At 44.3% G+C, this 20,320-nt stretch overlaps 1 protein-coding gene across 1 annotated transcript in view; it reads right to left on the minus strand.

Moving 5' to 3' along the window:
• Nucleotides 1-7,794: 7,794 nt before the first annotated feature.
• ICE2 (interactor of little elongation complex ELL subunit 2) overlaps nt 7,795-20,320 on the minus strand; it is a 154,543-nt gene continuing 142,017 nt past the window's right edge. The window contains exon 16 of the mRNA XM_040413733.1: nt 7,795-7,876. Coding sequence (XP_040269667.1) covers nt 7,871-7,876 — 6 coding nt within the window. The 3' untranslated portion in view covers nt 7,795-7,870. The remainder of the gene's footprint in view (nt 7,877-20,320) is intronic.

The raw sequence follows: 20,320 nt of genomic DNA on the forward strand, positions 1-20,320 counted from the left end.
GGATCTGCAATACATGGGTACCGTTCCTTGTGCATTCCACATCACGGATGCGGACCCATTCACTTCAACAGGTCCGCAAATCCGGAGATGCAGAATGGTGCGTAACAGAAGCACGGAACGGAACCCTACGGTAGCACTACGGTGTGCTTCCGTGGGGTTTCGTCCCGTATTTCTGTTCAGCAAAAAGATAGAACATGTCCTATCTTTTTGCGGAACGGCCGGATCGCAGACCCTAAGTGTTAGGCCTCCTGCACACGAACATGATCATATGAGTGCAGGACAATAGTCTTGCGGGCGGCCCGATGTGCACAGTATCATAGTAACCAATGATGCGGTGCGCTCCCGTTCGCACAATGTATGCCGCTCCGGGACATATGGCCTGCTCACGGACCGTATATCTCAGAGGGCATATGGTCGTGTGCGTGAGCCCTAAATGTTTTTTTTTTTTTTTACAAGGGGACTATCTCTACAGTGCATTGCATTTTAATGGCAATGCTATTCTGACATTGACCAGAGAGGCGCAGCCTGCTGGAAATTACTCAAGGCTGGTCTGGGGCCTACATTAGACCCCAGGCAGCCTTTACACACATCAGCACCCCGCAATCGCATTTGGGGGGTGCCGATGGGAGACAGAGGGAATCCGCTCCCTCTGTCAACACTTTACATGAAGCGGGCGCCATTGCCTGCGGCATGTAAAGTGTTAAACAGCCCGGATCGGCACTCCTGCCGATCCAGGCTGTGAGAGCCGGGGACTCGTGCATCTCTTAGACTGGGCCCCCGTAAAAAAAAAAAAAAAAAGCGGCGGCCCAGCCTAAGGCCCCTTAGTGACATAGATGCCCGTGATGAGAACATATTCCTGCCACTTTACAAATCACTAGTCAGACCACACATGGAGTACTGTGTACAGTTCTGGGCTCCTGTGAACAAGGCAGACATAGCAGAGCTGGAGAGGGTTCAGAGAAGGGCAACTAAAGTAATAACTGGAATGGGGCTACTTCAGTACCCTGAAAGATTATCAACATTAGGGTTATTCACTTTAGAAAAAAGACGACTGAGGGGAGATCTAATAACTATGTATAACTATATCAGGGGTCAGTACAGAGATCTATCCCATCATCTATTTATCCCCAGGACTGTGACGAGGGGACATCCTCTGCGTCTGGAGGAAAGAAGGTTTGTACACAAACATAGAAGAGGATTCTTTACGGTAAGAGCAGTGAGACTATGGAACTCTCTGCCTGAGGAGGTGGTGATGGTGAGTACAATAAAGGAATTCAAGAGGGGCCTGGATGTATTTCTGGAGCGTAATAATATTACAGGCTATAGCTACTAGAGAGGTGTCGTTGATCCAGGGAGTTATTCTGATTGCCTGATTGGAGTCGGGAATGAATTTTTTTCCCCTAAAGTGGGGAAAATTGGCTTCTACCTCACAGTTTTCTTTTTGGCTTCCTCTGGATCAACTTGCAGGATGACAGGCCGGACTGGATGGACAGATGTCTTTTTTCAGCCTTATAAACTATGTTAGGTCTCATGCACATCACCATGTCCTGCCCTATGTTAAAAATGCCTATTCTTGTCTGCAAAACAAAAAATAATAAGACATTTTTTTTTTTTGCCGGACTGAGGAATGGACATATGGATGCGGATGGCATTTTTTGTGGTCCCATTGAAGTGAATGGGTCCGCATCTGATCCGCAAAAAATGTGGATCGGATCTGGACCAAAAATACAGTTGTGTGCTTGGGGCCCTAAATCTGACATTTTTCACATGACCGATTTATGATGCAGGACACCATCCTTTCAACCACAACCTGTGTCTTCTGCAGCGTTGGCAGAATACAAGCTGCCCTAAACATGGTCTGTAGTCTGCTGTGAGAACACAGCATGGACCTGCTCTGTTGGACCACTGTGATAATAGAAGCCTGTTTACAGCAATGTTGAATATTTAATCCATTTTTCGTCTGACAGTCACTAGTGCTTGGCGGTATATTATGCCGTCAGCCATTACAGATACGATTGTGAAAGAACATTCCCAGAAAAATTGTTTGTCCTTTGCCTGGTGTCATCGAACATTTGTTGACGGTTTGTACTAAAATGTGATGGCTGAATTAGGGTAATGATCATTCAACGGTTTTATAAGGCCGGGATCACACTCTCCAACTGCCACATGTGGCCATTCTCCGGAACGCACAGGGCCAGCGCTATATAGAAATGCCTATTCTTGTCCGTGATTGCGTTCAAGAATAGGACATGCTCTATATTATTTGCAGGGCAGTGTAACGGAACTACAGATGCAGACAGCGCACGGTGTGCTGTCCGCATCTTTTGTGGCCCCATTGAAATGAATGGGTCCGCACCCGTTCTGCAAAATTGCAGCCTCTCTCTATCTGATGTGTGTGGCAGGGATGGCCAACTTGAGGCTCTCCAGCTGTTGCAAAACTACAACTCCCAACATGCCCAGACTACCTTAAGCTATTAGCTTACAGCAGGGCATGGTGAGAGTTGTAGTTTTACAACAGCAGGAGAACCGCAGGTTGGCCATGCCTGGTATATGGCCACCTTCACTGGCGTGCCATGAATCCCTTCAGCAGTTGGATGGGAATTACTGATCTCATACTTGTGGATTATTCATCTTAAAGTGGGCAGATAATCCCTGGAATTTTGTGACACTTATCAGCAAAAGACACCAAACACAATACTTCCCACCAGGGTGACACACGCCTGTAATTCCAAGGTAAAGTAACACTGTTGGTTTTAACAAGTGTTGACTTTTTGATAACTTATCGACATTGTCTGAAGACGCCTGTAAACCATTTCATACAAGTTTATATTGCACACATGTGTAGTTATCTGTGAGTAAATTCATTTTCAACAAATTTATGGAATGGGAGTCTGTCAGCAGTTTTGACCCTGTAAAACTGCTGACAGCGCAAGATAGGAGACCTGTACCCTTGTGTATGTTCTCAGTATCAGCATCACTGAGGAGGAGAGGTGATGGCCTCTATGAAAAGTGCCCCCTGTGTAGTTTCTAACACTGAAGTGGCCTTGGTTGACTTCACGATGTCACCCACCCCTCCCGTCTCTTCTGGAGTGTTGACTCAAGTGCGTTGAGTGTCTTTCACGCCTCCTCTTTGCATTCAATAAAAATCGTAGCATGTTATTGTGTTTTTTTCACACAGCCCTGGCCCAATAGAAGTTAATGGGGCTTGCGCTAAAAAAACGGAAGGCGCCCGGATAGAATGTGTTTTTCACGGATGGTTGCTAAGAGATGTATATTGTAATTCTTCAACGCATGCAAACCGGATACAATCCAGAAACAAAAAGCACACACACACTGAACAAAACTGATTAAACTTGTGTACAAAACATCAGTTTTTCCCTGAACAGGTCCTGACGTAAAACGTATCGCTTGTGTGAAAGAGGCCCCTTATATCATGTAGAGAAAGCTAATACAAGGCACTTACTAATGTATTGTGATTGTCCATATTGCCTCCTTTGTTGGCTTCATTCATTTTTTTCCATCGCATTATACACTGCTTGTTTCCATGGTTATGACCACTTTGGGCGTGCGTATAGGCTGGCATTTTCTTCTATAGTATGGAAGCATGACCACTGCTCTCGGATTGCAGGGTGGTCGTAACCCCTAGAAACGAGCAGTGTATAATGTGATGAAAAATGAATTAAGCCAGCAGAGGAAGCAATATGGACAATCACAATTTCTGCCAGTTAAAACCAGATAGCGACACACAACCTATTTTTCTAATCTGTTTTTACTTTTTTATCCCGTTTCCTGAACACGATTATGGGGGCGGCCATCTTGCCTGAGCTGTTCTTAACAGCATTTAGAGATATGCTTTACAGCAGCCCCGAGGCCCATAGACACAATGGACAGGGGTAGACCTCATTGACTTCTATGGGAATGTTTTCTAGGCATGCTCTGTGACCTGTGCAGAAGTCAGGTGGGAGCACATAAGACCAGATATCACCTATTGTGAATGGTGGATCCTCTGTTATCTGTATATATGTGTTTCTAATCCTGTCTGTAATGATAAGCAGATAATGGCAGTAAAATTTTCTATACAGAACAGGAAATTACGCCTATTATTAGTGGCCAGTGTGAAAAATGCAGGATTTTAGGATTTTTCAAAAAACATGGAAAATTAAAAATAACCACCGAAATTCTTTAAAAATATATTTAACCCCCTTAATGAATAATTATGTGCAAGAGCTTGTATGGAGCGGGCTGCTGTGCCGAGCCTGCTCCATACATGGCGGGTTCTAGCTGTATAAGGATACTTTCACATCAGCGTCAGCACAGAAGCGTTTTGCCCTGGTTTTGAGATCCTCTGTCGGATCTCAAAACCGTAATGCAAAACGCATATGTGAAAGTAGCCTAGTACAGCAGGCACCCGGCTGCAGTGACCGGGATCGGCGTTGACACTGAAACTAGTAATTTAATCCCTCAGATGCCACGTTCAATAGCAATTGCGGCATCTCTGAGGTAAGGCAGAGGCATGGGGCTGCCTTCTGATCAGAGGCCCCGCAGTGAAAGAGGACTACAGGGCCGGCGCCAGCACCTGGCAAACCTGGGCAAGTGCCGGGGCCCACTCGTTTCTGCACGGTCCCTTTAAAAAAAAATTAATTTAAAACTGTTGCTGGCGCTGCAGAGTGCGGAGCGTCAGTGCGCCGCGTGCATGTGCACGTTCGTGAGTACACTGGTCGTAGTGGCAGGCCCTGCAGCAGAGGAAGTTGGCGGGAGCTGTAAGAAGGAGGGCTGCCAGGGTGGCTGACGGCTGTAGTAAGGAGAGCATGGTGCGCTGCGCAAGGACCCACGGAAACATGACAGGGCTGCTGGAGAGCTAGGGTGCCTGGCCTGTCAGTCTTCAAGTAAGTGATTCCCCCCTCCCCCAATCATGGTTCTGTCCAGTTCTCTGCTCCCCCTCCTCCTGTCTCCTCACTAGTGACCCTGCTCCCCCCTCCTCCTGTCACCCCACTACTGACTCTGCTCCCCCCGCTTTCTGTCACCTCACTAGTGACCCTGTGTGTTCCTGTACGGAGAGGAGCCTGGTTGGAGTGTGGTGAGGCCTAGCTGTGTGTGTGTCCCTGTGTGTGTGTGTGTGTGTCTCTCTCCCTGTGTGTGTGTGTGTCTCACCATCACCATGCCCACAGTGTTCCTATGTCTTGATGCAGCTGCATCAGGACGTTCTGTGCGGGGTAAGAAGAAGATGGAAGAGGAGGCAGCGACGCCAGCATGCAGTCCGTGGGAGAGACACAGGGAGGCACACTAAGGACGTAGGTAACACTACCACATATGATCTACACTAGTGTTATCTGTGGTTTTACATAGGACTGCAGGTAACACTACCACATGATCTACACTAGTATTATCTGTGGTTTTACATAGGACTGCAGGTAACACTTCCACATTATCCACATTAGTGTTATCTGTGGTTTCACATACAGTAGGACTGCAGGTAACACTAACACATTATTAGCACTAGTGTTATCTGTGCTGTTACATATGACTGCGGGGGACATCTACTATATTATCTGTACTCAGAGAGTTATCACTGTGTAAGGGGGCCCACTGAGACTTTATCGCCCAAGTGTCCACATGAACCTGGAGCCGGCCCTGGGGGACTATAAGGCCTCTATCACACGGGCGAGATTTCCGCGCGGGTGCAATGCGTGAGGTGAACGCATTGCACCCGCACTGAATCCGGACCCATTCATTTCTATGGGGCTGTGCACATTAGCGGCGATTTTCACACATCACTTGTGCGTTGCATAAAAATCACAGCATGCCTTATTTTTCACGCAACGCAGGCCCCATAGAAGTGAATGGGGCTGCGTGAAAATCACAAGCATCCGCAAGCAAGTGTGGTTGCGGTGCGATCTTCACGCATGGTTGCTACGAGATGATCGGGATGGGGACCCGATCTTTATTATTTTCCCTTATAACATGGTTATAAGGGAAAATAATAGCATTCTTAATACAGAATGCTTAGTAAAATAGGGCTGGAGGGGTTAAAAAATAAATAAATAATAATTTAACTCACCTTAATCCACTTGTTTGCGCAGCCTGGCTTCTCTTCTTTCTTCTTCTTTGCTGTGCAGGAGGAAAAGGACCTGTGGTGACATCACTGCGCTCATCACATGGTCCGTTACATGATCCATCACCATGGTGATGGATCATGTGATGGACCATTTGATGAGGGCAGTGACGTCATCAAAGGTCCTTTACCCAGGTCCTGAAGAAAGAAGAGAAGCCGTGTTGCGCGAACAAGTTGATTAAGGTGAGTTAAATTATTATTCTTTTTTTAACCCCTCCAGCCCTATTTTACTATGCATTCTGTATTAAGAATGCTATTATTTTCCCTTATAACCATGTTATAAGGGAAAATAATACAATCTACACAACACCTAACCCAAACTCGAACTTCTGTGAAGAAGTTCGGGTTTGGGTACCAAACATACCGATTTTTCTCACGCACGTGCAAAACGCATTAAAATGTTTTGCACTCGCGCAGCATCTTATCCGGCCCAAATCCATGACGCCCGTGTGAAAGAGGCCTAAGGCTACTTCACACTGGTGTTTTGGCTTTCCGTTTCTTAGATCCGTTCAGGGCTCTCACAAGCGGTCCAAAACGGATCAGTTTTGCCCTAATGCATTCTGAATGGAAAGGGATCCGCTCAGAATGCATCAGTTTTCTTCTGTTCCGTCTCCATTCCGCTCTGGAAGCCGGCACCAAAACTCTGCCTGCAGTGTTTTGCTGTCCGCTTGATGAAACTGAGCAAAACGGATCCGTTTGCCTCTGTTCCGTCTCCATTCCGCTTTGAAGACGGACCCCAAAACGCTGCTTACAGCGTTTTGGTGTCCGTCTGATGAAGCTTAGCCAAACGGATCCGTTCTGACACACAATGTAAGTCAATGGGGACGGATCCGTTTTCACTGACACAATCTGGCACAATAGAAAACGGATCCGTCCTCCATTGAGTTCATGACGGATCCGTCTTGGCTATGTTAAAGATAATACAAACAGATCCGTTCTGAACTGATGCATGCGGTTGTATTATCTGAACTGATCCGTCTGTGCAGATCCATGACGGATCCACACCAAACGCAAGTGTGAAAGTAGCCTTAGTTAAAAGTAAAAAAAAAATTAAATTAAAATTACCCCCTTTCCTAATTTTACATATCAAAATATATAAACAATAAAAAATAAACAGAACATAGCTGCATCCAAAAATGTCTGAACTATTAAAATATTAATAATATATTAATAATATTTTTCATGTGCGGTGAACGTCAGAGAAAAAATAAAAACAGTCGATTTGCCATTTTTTAGTCACCTTGTCCCCCCCAAAAAATTTTTAATAACAGTGATCAAAAAGTCGTACGTACCTCAAAATGGTACCAATAAAAACGACGGTTCATCCCACAAAAAACAAGCCCACAAACAGGTCTGTTGACGGAAATATAAAAAAGTTTTGGCTGTCAGAAAATGGCAATGCAAGTTTTTTATTTTTTGCAAAAGTTTTTTTCAAAGTAATAAAACAAAATATAAACTATACAAATTTGGTATCGCCGTAATTGTATTGACCTGCAGAATAAGGATGTCATGTCACATTTAGCACACAGTGAACGTGGTAATATCAAAAACCGAAAACTAATCAGTACGTCTTCAGTTCTTATCATGTTCTATGACGTAACAATACAATACAAATAGGTAAGACTATCCGAAAAAAAATAGCACCAAAGATTATCAAAACGAACAGTCTCACAGTTTTTATCAGCCATATTATCTGTGCATTTATGGCGCGGGGTCCACAGGATCATTACTGTCTCACCCTCCATTCATCCTGGTGACCTAGAGCTAATGGCGAAAAAAATATTTTACTATTATACTAAAATTCATCTCCACTAAACAGCAGCAGTATCTAATGTTATCTCCGGAGACCTATAATGAAGAAAACAGGACACAACCTAATTTATGCCGATATCATCATACAGAAAATCAGGATCCCACCCAAAGTGATATTCTCCTGCCCTCTGAAAAACCTCCGACCTGCTGATCTTTGGACTACGTTGTTATACAAGTGCCAAAGTGCTGAATTCCTCTATTGTTTCCCACCCTGTTTGCTCAGTGCCTGGGATAGCCCCAAAGCCTTTTTGTCTTCTGACTATCTAAAACTATGTGGCTTGAAGAGATCTTGTGACAACATCATAAAAATAATCAGCTTTTATGAGACTAATCCGAGGCTCTAATACAGAGGAGTCAACAGGTGGCCACAAACATTTCCATCAACTTATCAGTCACTATTCATCAGTAGCTAAACATTTGAAGTGAAAGTGCTAATTCAGTATTTTTCATCATAACAGGCTGATTATCTTATTTGTATGGGGGACTCTCCCCTAACAGGCAATGCTGGGGAACAGAAGGCTTAGGCTACTTTCACATCTGCGTTTTTGCCTGATCCGTCATGGATCAGCAAAAACGCTTCCATCATGATAATACAACCGACTCCATTACCTCTAAAATAGCCATTGGAAGTCATCCGTTTTCCTTTGTGTCTGAGAAAACGGATCTGGCACCATTGACTTACTTTGTGTTTCATGCCGGATCTGTCTTGCTCCGCATCCCATGCAGGACAAATAAAAGCGTTTTTCTGCCTGCCGTGGGAACGCAACCATTCTGGTTTATTCCGTTCAGTTTTGTCCCCTATGACGGATCCCAATACCAGAAAGGAAAAACGTACATGTGAAAATAGCCTTACTCCCCTCTTCCCACTGAGAATACATGGAAGAACGGCTATTGAAGGTGTAGGGGCAATATAATTTGTCACCAGGAGATTCACTGTTATTCCAGACACTATGGGGGGAGATTTATCAAAACTGGTGAAAAGTAGAACTGGCTTAGTTGCCCCTAGCAACCAATCAGATTCCACTTTTCATTTTCCAAAGGAGCTCTTAAAAATGAACAGTGAAATCTGATTGGTTGCTATGGACAACTAAGCCAGTTCTACTTTACACCAGTTTGTTTTGATAAATTTCGCGAATGCTTTCTAGGACTAGCTCAGCTGAATTTAATGATACCTTTCACGTGATCTGTTGCTTCATTCTGTTTAGTTTAGAAAGCACTTTTAATCTATATGCAAATGAGCAGCTAAGGGCACAAAGCCGTTCTCTGCACCCTCTCCTCCTGTTTCCTCTGCCTGCTCTACCTTCTCCTTCTTGATATGCAGGAACCTGACCCTGTCAATCAAAGAGAGGGAGAGGCTAGCAGAGAAAGCAGAAAGAGCACGGGTGCTCAGAGTGTCCTGGGCGTGCTCTCGGTGGACTGCTCCTCTGCTTATGGATGAAAAGCACCTTGTCTCCTCAATGAAGCAATGGATCGCTAAGTGAATGGTATCATTACATTCATCCGAGCTAGCTCTACAGGACATTGGGGGAGATTCATCAAGACTGCCTCTTTCCGCTGAGCTGCTGGAGGATGTGCCTACTTTATGACAAGGCCTCATCTTGAATTAGGTGCATCCTCCTGCAGTTAATGCACCTAGCCAGAAATAGAGAAAAAAGATAGCTCAGAGCTGCCGCAGATTTCTGGCTTCATTCACACTGGCGTAAACGAAGATAAATATTTAGCTGTGACTGGCCATGTCCCCTTTCCTGCCCTTGACACACCCCCTTTTAGAAAAGTAGTGAGGACGGCGAAAAAGGGGAGATGCGATAATTTTTTAAAAAGTTGCACCTGCACCTTTTTAGGCTAGGGCTGCACAGTCCCAAAGTCACGCAACAGTTTTTAGAATGATAGTCAATGGTGATGCACTGTGACATGCCGTGACAGCGACGCAACAGTCGCAAAAAAATCCATCCAAGTTGGATTTCAGTGCGGCTGTCGTGTTGCGACACCATTGACTATTATTATAAAAACTGTTGCGCGACATTGGTGCAACACGTGTCACAGTGTAGTTGTACTCTTATTGTTGCTTGACAGTTGTCGCCGTGTAGCCCTAGCCTTAACACCACTTTTCAGGCGTAAAGGGAATAATAAATCTCCCCCATTATGCTTGGTTTAACAAGGAGTTTTCCGGTTGCAGATTCACTCTGGGCAATTATTATTACGTTTTGCCAGTAATAATTAGTGATGAGCGAAGTATTAAAAAATTTGATTCGGCTGCTTTGCCGAATTTTACAAAAAAATCCACTTCGGCACAAAGAGCATTTCTTTGTAAGTAGTGGGTGCAATGACGGGAAACGGCGATTGTGCCGCTCCCCATTATACTACCCCTCAGATGTCGCGTTTATAAATGATAGCGGCATCTGATATAAATAAGAGTGTAAAATGTAAAAAATTTATAACAGTAATAATACTTACCTGATCCATTTGCTTACGACAGACTGGCGTGGTGACGTCATAATTCACCGCGCACAGGATTTTGCCCGAAATCTTCTAGCAAGATGGCGGTGGCCGGCCCGTCGTGAGAAATAGATCAGGTATTATTTTTAATTTTATTTTTTTACACTATTTCAGTTTAAATTGATTTGCTATTTATCCTGAAATTCTCTCATCCCTAGTAATGATAATTGGCCTGTGTACTGCGAGCCTCCTTCTTGTATTACGCCTGCTCCAGATATTGATATTGTCGCATGGTGTATCACAACATTTTAGTATTCAGGGCAATGCGTTATCACATTTTTTTTATTTTTTATTATTAAGTAATTTTTTTATTAACATATTTTACAAACACAAAACCCCAACACCTCCATACCCTCCCCTCTCATAACATCTTGATGATGCTCTCCATCCTCCACAATCCTCACCACCCGACCCCACCATCATGTCTTTGTGATAAATACATGCTCCTTTCCTACAGCACTCTCATCCATACTGAATCTTTGATCCTGTGAGTAAAATTAAATTTTGTCATCAGACACAACTTCCCCTTATTAAATAGTGGAGAGACACATTCCCTAAATACGCCAATCACGGATCCAGCTACACACATCAGGCATTAGTACCCCTCACACTAGTCCCAGACGGTATCTCTGGAGTTCCCCGGATGCCATCCCTGGGGCGTCAATCCAAGGAGTCCATAGTTTCTCAAATTTGGTTATAGTACCCCTCTTCCTAAAAAAACCCTCGTTCCAAATTGATTAGCCAATTAATCTTGGCTACATATTCGGTTCTACTAGGACTACACTCTACTAACCAATGCTGGGCAATCATCTTGCGAGCCATATATAACATTCTGGCCACGTCTACCTTTCTGGGTTCAGTGATTGGCAGAACCTCCACATATCCCAATACACAAACAAATGGGGTCACATCCAATGTAACTTCGTATAGAGAGTTAATGAGATGCAGCACAGCGCTCCAAAAGCCTTCCAGGGCCGAGCATGACCACAGCATGTGTAACATACCCGCATCCACCTCCCCACATCGCGGACATTTGGAATCCAACCAGAGTTCTATATTAAACAGAAACTGAGGGGTTCTGTAAACCCGATGAATCAGGTACAATTGTGACAACCTATGGGCTTCACTGAGTGAGAGCTGTGGAGTCCTCTCCAATATCTCCTGCCACTGGTTTTTCTCTAACGGCCCCACCTCTACTACCCATTTTGTCCTACTAATCTCTGGGTAGTTTCGCAGAAATCGGTCTAGTATAGCCTGATAGAGCAGGGAAATAACTCCAGATGAGGAATTCCTCCGGTCTACCAGGGCAATGATTTTGTTTTGGTATACCATGCTCAAACTTATTGTTAGCATGGTCAGCCCGGAAGCGTTATCACGTTTTTACTGCCTGGTCCTATCAAAGTGCGCAGAGACAGCAGAGCCTCTAGGTGTAACGGCAACGCCCCTGTTGCTCCTAGAGGCTCATTTGCATATAATAAAACATCATTTTTCTCAGCAATGCGGGCACATATGAATATGGGACCAACACAGATGCCTTCAGCTGCCAAGTGCACAGGCAGCAGGTCAGCCAGTGTCATAAGTAAAATCTGCTGACAGATGCCCTTTAAAACTGTTAATAGCTGCACATTTTAAGACATTCAGCTAGAACAAGGCTCAGCCTCTTGCTTCAGACATAAGTAGAATGAAGCAATAATGCTCAATTATTCATGTAAGAAGCCAAATCCTGGCAGAGCTGAGCTATAAGAGGCTCATCCACACCCATATAAACCCAGTAAAACAGGGCCAACAGTCCCTCTTCAGATGAGCATTCTGTTCACCTACCTGAGGGAAAAAGGTCTCATTTTACACAACCGCCACCTCTTTTCCCAGGTAAGTTGAATGGAATCAGCTCTGCACATTATGACGGACACATTCTTGTACATTGCTCCCTCAGTGATAAATACTCAGAAGTGATAGCAGCTCATGCAGTAAAGAAGACTGAAGTACACGAAGAACCCTGCAGTGTTCTCTGGTTGTTACAGTTCTTCTCTACCAGTTTAGTTATATTCACCATTGATAGTTTTGCTCATCGGTATGGGACAATTACCGTTATGAATACTTGGATTTCATTTTAATGATCATTTCATACTTTTTGAAACTTTCCAGGTCTCCTGTGATGCTATGTAAGCAAGCTTTACTCTCGATACAATGATATGACTGTACTGACTGGCCATCCACCGGCCACTCCTGTGTCCCAGCAGGCTGCCGCTACATAGCCCTTATTCACTAAGCGGAGAAATATCCAGTCTGTGTGTGCCATTTCTCTGAGGGCCATTCAGCATGAATATCTGGTATGTGAGTCACAGGGATATTGAGGGGTGGGGCAGAGAATCCATGGAATTTGATCTGAAAACACACTGCTCACTCACCTCCCTACAAAACCTTGTTTTATGTTGAAGAAAGATCAGGTAATAAGCATTCAGGGAATGTCAGAGATGCGTGGTTAACCATTTTATCAAAAAGCATGACATTGCCCTAGCTGAAACGATTTAACACTTTGCCTTCAGAAGGCAGGGTTCACACAAGGCGGGTTTTTTTTCCCAGCATGTTCAGACACTTTTTAATACATCTTTTAAGCCTCATTCACACATCCGTGCTCAAATCCGTGAGAAGGTGGTCAGTGATGCATCCGTGTTGGGTCCGTGTGTCTGTTTTTTTGCTGTCTGTGTGCCATCCGTGTTTCACTGACACTGCACAGATGAAAAATTATTTTCAAAGCATCTCTTCCTAATGATCCGTGGAACACGGATGCAGCACAGATGGCATCCATGGTTTTCACGGAGCCATAGACTATAATGGCCGTGATCAGGCTTGGACTGACCCACAGGGGTGCAGGCGAATCCGCAGGTGGGCCCCTAGTCTTCGACCCCCTGCACAAGTGGCACATAACAAAGTAGACTTTGGTAGAATTTTCATCTTTCCCCCATCTTGCTCAACCCCCCTAACAGACCTATCTATCATGATCAACGTCTGCACACTATCCCCAGTCAACCAAGTCCGCTGCCTTGGAGTGACCTTGGATTCTGCCCTTTCCTTCCGACCGCACATCCAAGCCCTTTCCACCACCTGCCGCCTCCAACTCAAAAACATCTCCCGCATCCGCGCTTGTACATGCCCTCATCATCTCCCGCCTAGACTACTGCAACACTCTCCTCTGTGGCCTTCCATCTAGCACTCTCGCACCCCTCCAATCTATCCTCAACTCTGCTGCCCGACTAATTCACCTCTCACTCTATTACTCCTCTGTACTAACAAATACATACAAGGCCGTCCATAACCTGTCCCCTCCCTACATCTCTGAGCTACTTTCCCGATACATCCCCACACGCACTCTCCGATCCTCACAAGACCTCCTTCTCTCCTCTCCTCACCTTTTCCCACAATCGCCTCCAAGATTTCTCCCGCGCATCCCCCATACTCTGGAACTCGCTACCCCAACATATCAGACTCTCACCTACAGTGGAATCCTTCAAAAGAAACCTGAAAACCCACCTCTTCAGACAAGCCTACAACCAGTGACCCTGCTGCCTCTATACCGCCATGACCAACTTCACCCGCACCTACTGTGTCCTTCTCCCATACCATGTAGATTGTAAGCCCTCACGGGCAGGGCCCTCTCTCCTTCTGTACCAGTTTGTAACTCGTCTTGTTTAGGATTAGTGCAATTGTCTGTATTATGTATGTGCACCCCTTATCATATGTACAGCGCTATGGAATGGATGGCGCTTTAATAATAAAAATAATAAAAAAGACTTACTGCACTTCTCACATATATTCAATGTACAGTACCTGAACCAGCCTATGTTCATATAAAAAAAACGTATATATTATATGTTATATTTGAATGTATCCGCACGATGGGCCCTAGGCACCCCAGTCCGACACTGGGCGCGATGGATCTGTGAACAAGGACAAAATAGAGCATGCATCTGTGCTAAAACACGGATGTCTGAATACACACATTAAAATGAATGGGTTATTGTGCTGTCCGTACAGAACACATCCAGAATACTGATGTGTGAATGAGGCTTTTAAGTGAATTCATTAAAAAAAATGGTGTGGCTCTCAATTGTATTTCTATAGAACTCTGATTATTTACACTTAAAAAAAAAAAAAAAAAAAATGCTGCCCTCTCCCAAGTAATTCCCCAGCCTCAATCCTAAGCAACTTGTGGCTTCCTGCTCATTAATTCCTGCGGTCTGCCCTCCGACAAAACCAAGCCATGCCGTTTCAGGCACCATTTTAGCCCATTTGGAATTTCCTTTGGCCTTTGCCGTCTTTGTTAGCCTGCCTGAACTTTGGCTTCCCCTTAAGTTCTTATTATCGTATCGTGCCACAGTTGTGGGCTAAGTTCACTTTCACTTGTGTTTTGGTCAGTATTTGTAAGCCAAACTCAAGGGTAAGTACAAAACACAGCAGAGGTGCAAATTTCTAGGAGTTTTTCTCAGTTTATGTTCTGGTTTTACTTTTATTTTTGGGTTGTCTAAAATGTATCTGACTGTATCTGACTTGGCACACCCCACACAGAAAGATTGGTTTCCAGAGATTTGTGAGGTTGACCTGATAGAATTTATTGCTACAGCAAGGATACTCAACTGGCGCCCCACTGTCCGAATCTGGACAGCAGTTGCCAGCTGTCCAGACCCCTGCATGTCCTGCTCGCTTTCAACTGTATCTGTGTCCTCAGGACTCACATACAGTTGTATACAATGGTGAAGCAGGGAGTTGTTAGCTCCCTGCTTCATCATTCCCCTGCCATTGGTAGTTCAGCCCAGCAAGTGCGATGCAGTGATGTCATGGCCACAGACCACCTGTGTGGAAGCCACTTAAGGGGACATCATACTGTGTAGGGAGAGGCACAAAGGTTGCATCATACTATGTGGGGCACCAGAGGATCACCCTGCTGCGAGAGGGGCACTTAGGGGGACATCCTACTGTAAAGGGGGCATTTAGGGGCATCATACTGCATGGTGGGCACTAAAGTTGCATCATACTGTCCGAGGGGCACTACAACCAGTTGTCACAATATGCCATGTGTCACTGGTGTTGTCCCACCTAGCATTTAGTTTTTTTTTTAGCAGCTTAGACCTTCAACCCACAGCAGACCCAGGTATGTGGAGCTTTACAAACTGTACTTGAGTACCCCTAACCTACAGTATATTGATTTGCTAATACCTAAATGTCAAATGATTGGCAACTACTGTACAATATGCTGAACATGACTCTACAAAACACTACATATACTGTACCTATACCTGAGTATAGGTGTTTCACTTAATATTACATAAGTAGTATTTTTTTATGTTTATTCCAAATATATTGTTGATTCTTTTTTCTTAGTTTTTAGTGTTCTTTTCTGGCATTGTTCTCAAGAGGAAAGAAAATTGCTGCTAGACACCTACGGAGGCAGTTATCTCTCTTGAAAACAAAAGGATTGGGCATGTTGTAATTCAACATGTCAAACTCTTCTGCACCCCCTCCGAATCTGCTAATGGGGGAGAGTTAGGACACACCAATGTACAACAGGCTTTGTTCACATCTAGATTTGATGCGGTGGTAGAAGCCTCCATCACAGATGCTGCATCTTTTTTGTTTGGTTAAATGTTGGGCCACAACAAGAAATGATGTTCTGAAAACTTATGACCCTGAGATGCTAAATATCATAGCACTTAAAAAAGTGAGGCAGAAAATATTCTGCATCTTAAAGGCCAAAATTAACCACATGCTTAAATGGAATGTATTACATAGTTACTAATTAAAACCAGATATTGAAACATACGGTACTTTATTCATTTTTTTAAAAAAAAATTCAGAATGCATTTTTTATTGCATTTGCTGTACATAATTATGGAAGCAGTCATCTTGCCAGATACGCTGCACAAGAAGATAAGAACCTGGTGCATGAAGAGGACTTAATGAGCATAGTGTTCAAATCGCTGTGACCGCTGAGGCCTTTGAACAGTCATAGTCATCCTGGACCTGACTGGACCGAGTAGGATTTGAGTTTTTTTAGTTCAGGGGCACAGGTTAGGACCCCACAGGTTTTTGCCTCCAAGGCCAGGCAACCTGTTTAAAGGGGTATTCCAATAGGTACAAGTTATTCCTTATCCTACTGCTGGGACCCCCACTGACCACGAGTATGGGGTCCCTATACCCCTTTGCAGCATCCCTAAAATGATCGGAGCAGTCGATCGCACATGCGCACGGCTGCTCCATTAATTTCTATGGAAGTTCTGGAGATAGGCGGGTGCTGTACTCGGCTATCTCCGGAACTGTCAAAGAAATGAATGGAGCGGCCACTCACATGTGCGATCGGCCTCTCTGGTCATTTTAGGGAAGGAGCAAAGGGTGTTCAGGTGGTACAGGGCCCCTGTTCTCGTGATCGGTGGGGGTCCCGGCGGTAAGACCCTGACTGATGTGATAGTTAGGGGATAACTTGTACCTAGCGGAATACCCCTTTAAGACTGCTGCTTCATACTGCTGCTCACATAGATAACTAAACATTACAGTGTTCTATAACCCCTTATCGCCGTACATGTATGGCATTATGTGAAAGGACTTGTATAGGGTGGGTTGATGCTGTGAGCCTACTCCATACATGGTGGGTGTGGGCTGTATAATACAGCAGGCATCCGGCCGCAAAAACAGGGATTGGCTAGGACACTGAAACCAGTCATTTAAACCCTCAGATGCCTCTTTTTACAGCAATCGCAGCATCTGTGGAGTTAGGCTGAGGGAGGCGGCTCCCTCTTCCTTACAATCTGAGCACCCATGGTGAAATTGCGGGGCTCCGACTGGTTACCATGACAGTCCGGGGCCTAAAAGTTCTCAGGTCTGTCATGGTAAGTTATCTGTAAAGCTGTGCACGAGGCAGAGCTTCACAAGTAGGCAATGAAAATGGCATAGACCATTATAGTTCCTCTTTTACGGTCTATGGAACAAGCAATCATAAAATCGCAAATTATAGCCCTCTAAGGGGGCTATACGTTACTGAGTAAAAATAAAGGTAAAAAAAAAATATATAAAAATATTAGCCATTCAATTTTACATATAAAAATATATCAAAGTTCCAAATATATATGCCAGCTCTCACCTTTGTTGCTTTCACGGAAGTCTGGACTTGACTGTGTACAAACGTAATCCAAAGAAAAAACTTGTGGTACAGCTTCCCATAAAAACTTGCAGCTTTATTAATAACAATAAAAACTGTTATCCAAATACGAATCACATACAAGATCCACGATGTCTACGCGTTTCGAACTCCACAATCTCTGTCCTTACTCATGACATACAAAAAAATTAATGTTCACTTCTCTTTAAACATGTGGTGCACCAGGTAATCAAGACTTCGACATCACATGCTCAAAAGGGGAGGAGAACTAATCAGAACCAAAAACCAAGACCCAATGCATCAAAAAGAAAAAACAACATGTATATACAGTCGTGGCCAAAAGTGATATAAACTGATATGGAAAAAAGGCCAACCTAGAATTAAATTAGAGACCTTGCAGTATTCGAAAGAGGCAGGGGTTCTGGCGGTGCCTAATCCATGGTTATTTACTTAGCGGCACAAAGTCAGCACTTTAGGGGATGGATAAATAGTGACATGACGGACATGACAGGACAAATATTGAAGCATGCATTGGGGGGGTAAAGAGCTACTGTTGATATTGGAAGGGACAGGAATACCCTTTGTAGATACTCGGTCACATTTAGTGAGTTTGATGAGGAAGGTTTGGGAAAAGGTTAAGCAGTTGAGGGGTGCAGTTGGAACTACAGTACTTACACCTTTATGGAATAATCGCAATGTACCTGAATTCTTACATCTCAGAGGATTTACCAAACAATGGCGGGATAGGGGTGTGACCAAATTTGGGGATATAATGGAGAAAGAGGGACTAAAAACGTTCAATAAATTACAGGAGGAGTACGGTATACCTAAGCATTGCTTTTACCAATTTTTACAGATAAGGCACGCATTTACTGAGATGTGTAGGAATGATAATACCAGGATACATAAAGACGCAGCTTTAGGTTTAATAGTGGAGAAAGGGGATAAAAAAGGGATTATTTCATTGATATACCAAATGTTACTGAATAAATATCTGGAAGCGTTTCCTCTTTCTAGAATGAAGGGGTGGGAAAAAGATATAGGGGAAATATCTCAAGAGCAGTGGGAGGATATATTGGAAGCCATACCGACAATATCATTGAGTGAAGGTGGGAAGTTGTCTCAACTTTTCATTATTCACATAGTCTATAAAACACCAGTCTTTTTACACCGCATTGGCATCAGAGCAGATGCAAAGTGTCCACGATGTCAGGCAGAGTCGGCGGATCTACTGCATATGCTGTGGCAATGTTCACGACTGGAAGGCTTCTGGTCAGACGTGTTGGCAATGATTCAGGATATCTTCTCACTGCGGATACCTAGGGAACCAAAAGTGTGTGTCTTGGGATATGTGGCAGATATTGGGAAATAGGGGACAGACAGAATTGTAGCGAGTAGACTATTGTATGTGGCAAGAAAGTTGATTGCCTTACATTGGATTCAGTCAAGCCCTCCAGTTATTGAGGAATTTAGAAGGAAAGTAAACACTATGTTAGGCTACTTTCACACGAGCGTTCGGGTGTCCGCTCGTGAGCTCCGTTTGAAGGGGCTCACGAGCGGCCCCGAACGCATCCGTCTGGCCCTAATGCATTCTCAGTGGAGGCGGATCCGCTGAGAATGCATCAGTCTGGCAGCGTTCAGCCTCCGCTCCGCTCAGTGAGCGGACACCTGAACGCTGCTTGCAGCGTTCGGGTGTCCGCCTGGCCGTGCGGAGGCGAGCGGATCCATCCAGACTTATAATGGAAGTCAATGGGGACGGATCCGCTTGAAGATGACACTATATGGCTCAATCTTCAAGCGGATCCGTTCCCCATTGGCTTTCAATGTAAAGTCTGAACGGATCCGCTCAGGCTACTTTCTGACTTAGAAAATTTTCTAAGTTATAATGCAGACGGATCCGTTCTGAACGGATGCAAACGTCTGCATTATCGGAGCGGATCCGTCTGATGAAACATCAGACGGATCCGCTCCGAACGCTAGTGTGAAAGTAGCCTAAGCGTATAAGAAAATAGTGTTTAAGAAGAGAGGATGTCTGCAAAAATTTGAAAAATTGTGGGGTCGTTGGAGGTCTGGAACTGAATAAAATAGGTGAAGTCCATTGAGTGCTGAAGTGGGAGTAGGGGGGGTGGGTTGGGTGGGAAGGGTATGTTGCGGTTACACTGTCATTGTATGGTTGCCTGCTGTATCATAATCATCAGTGGTATTAATTTGTATGTCAAAATATGGGACTTGATACGCTTATATTTATAACATTGTTGTATTTTATTACAATAAAAATGATCTGATTTAAAAAAAAAATGTAAGACAGCTTCCTAGCTGTCTTACATTTAGACCATTTTCTACACCTGAAACAGGCGTACAAAATAGTAAATGAGACGGGAATGCCGGGCACGCCACACCCTCTTTCTTAAACCTGGGGTGAGCGGGGAGAAGTCATAGATTGCAGCGCAAAGGACCTTCGTGTTGCAATCAGCGCCTGAAATAAGCCTAATTAAGGCGTATTTCTGTTTAATAAATGACCCCCTAAATGTATAAATATATATTTAATTTCTAGTTATTAGTGTACTGTCACCACTACTATATGAGGAAGCAGTGAGAGCAGACGCAAAGCAGCTCCCATCCCAGCTCGTCTTCCTGGCCAGCCCAGCACTGCGCTGTTAGAAAGACGGATGTCCCTTAGAAACGTTCTGTGAAAAGATTGCGGCTGACATTTCATTTCAGTCTGAGTGTTCTATTATAAATAAACGATT

This window comes from Bufo bufo, chromosome 1 (genome assembly GCF_905171765.1).
Source record: "Bufo bufo chromosome 1, aBufBuf1.1, whole genome shotgun sequence".
In the NCBI taxonomy this organism is placed as follows: domain Eukaryota; kingdom Metazoa; phylum Chordata; class Amphibia; order Anura; family Bufonidae; genus Bufo; species Bufo bufo.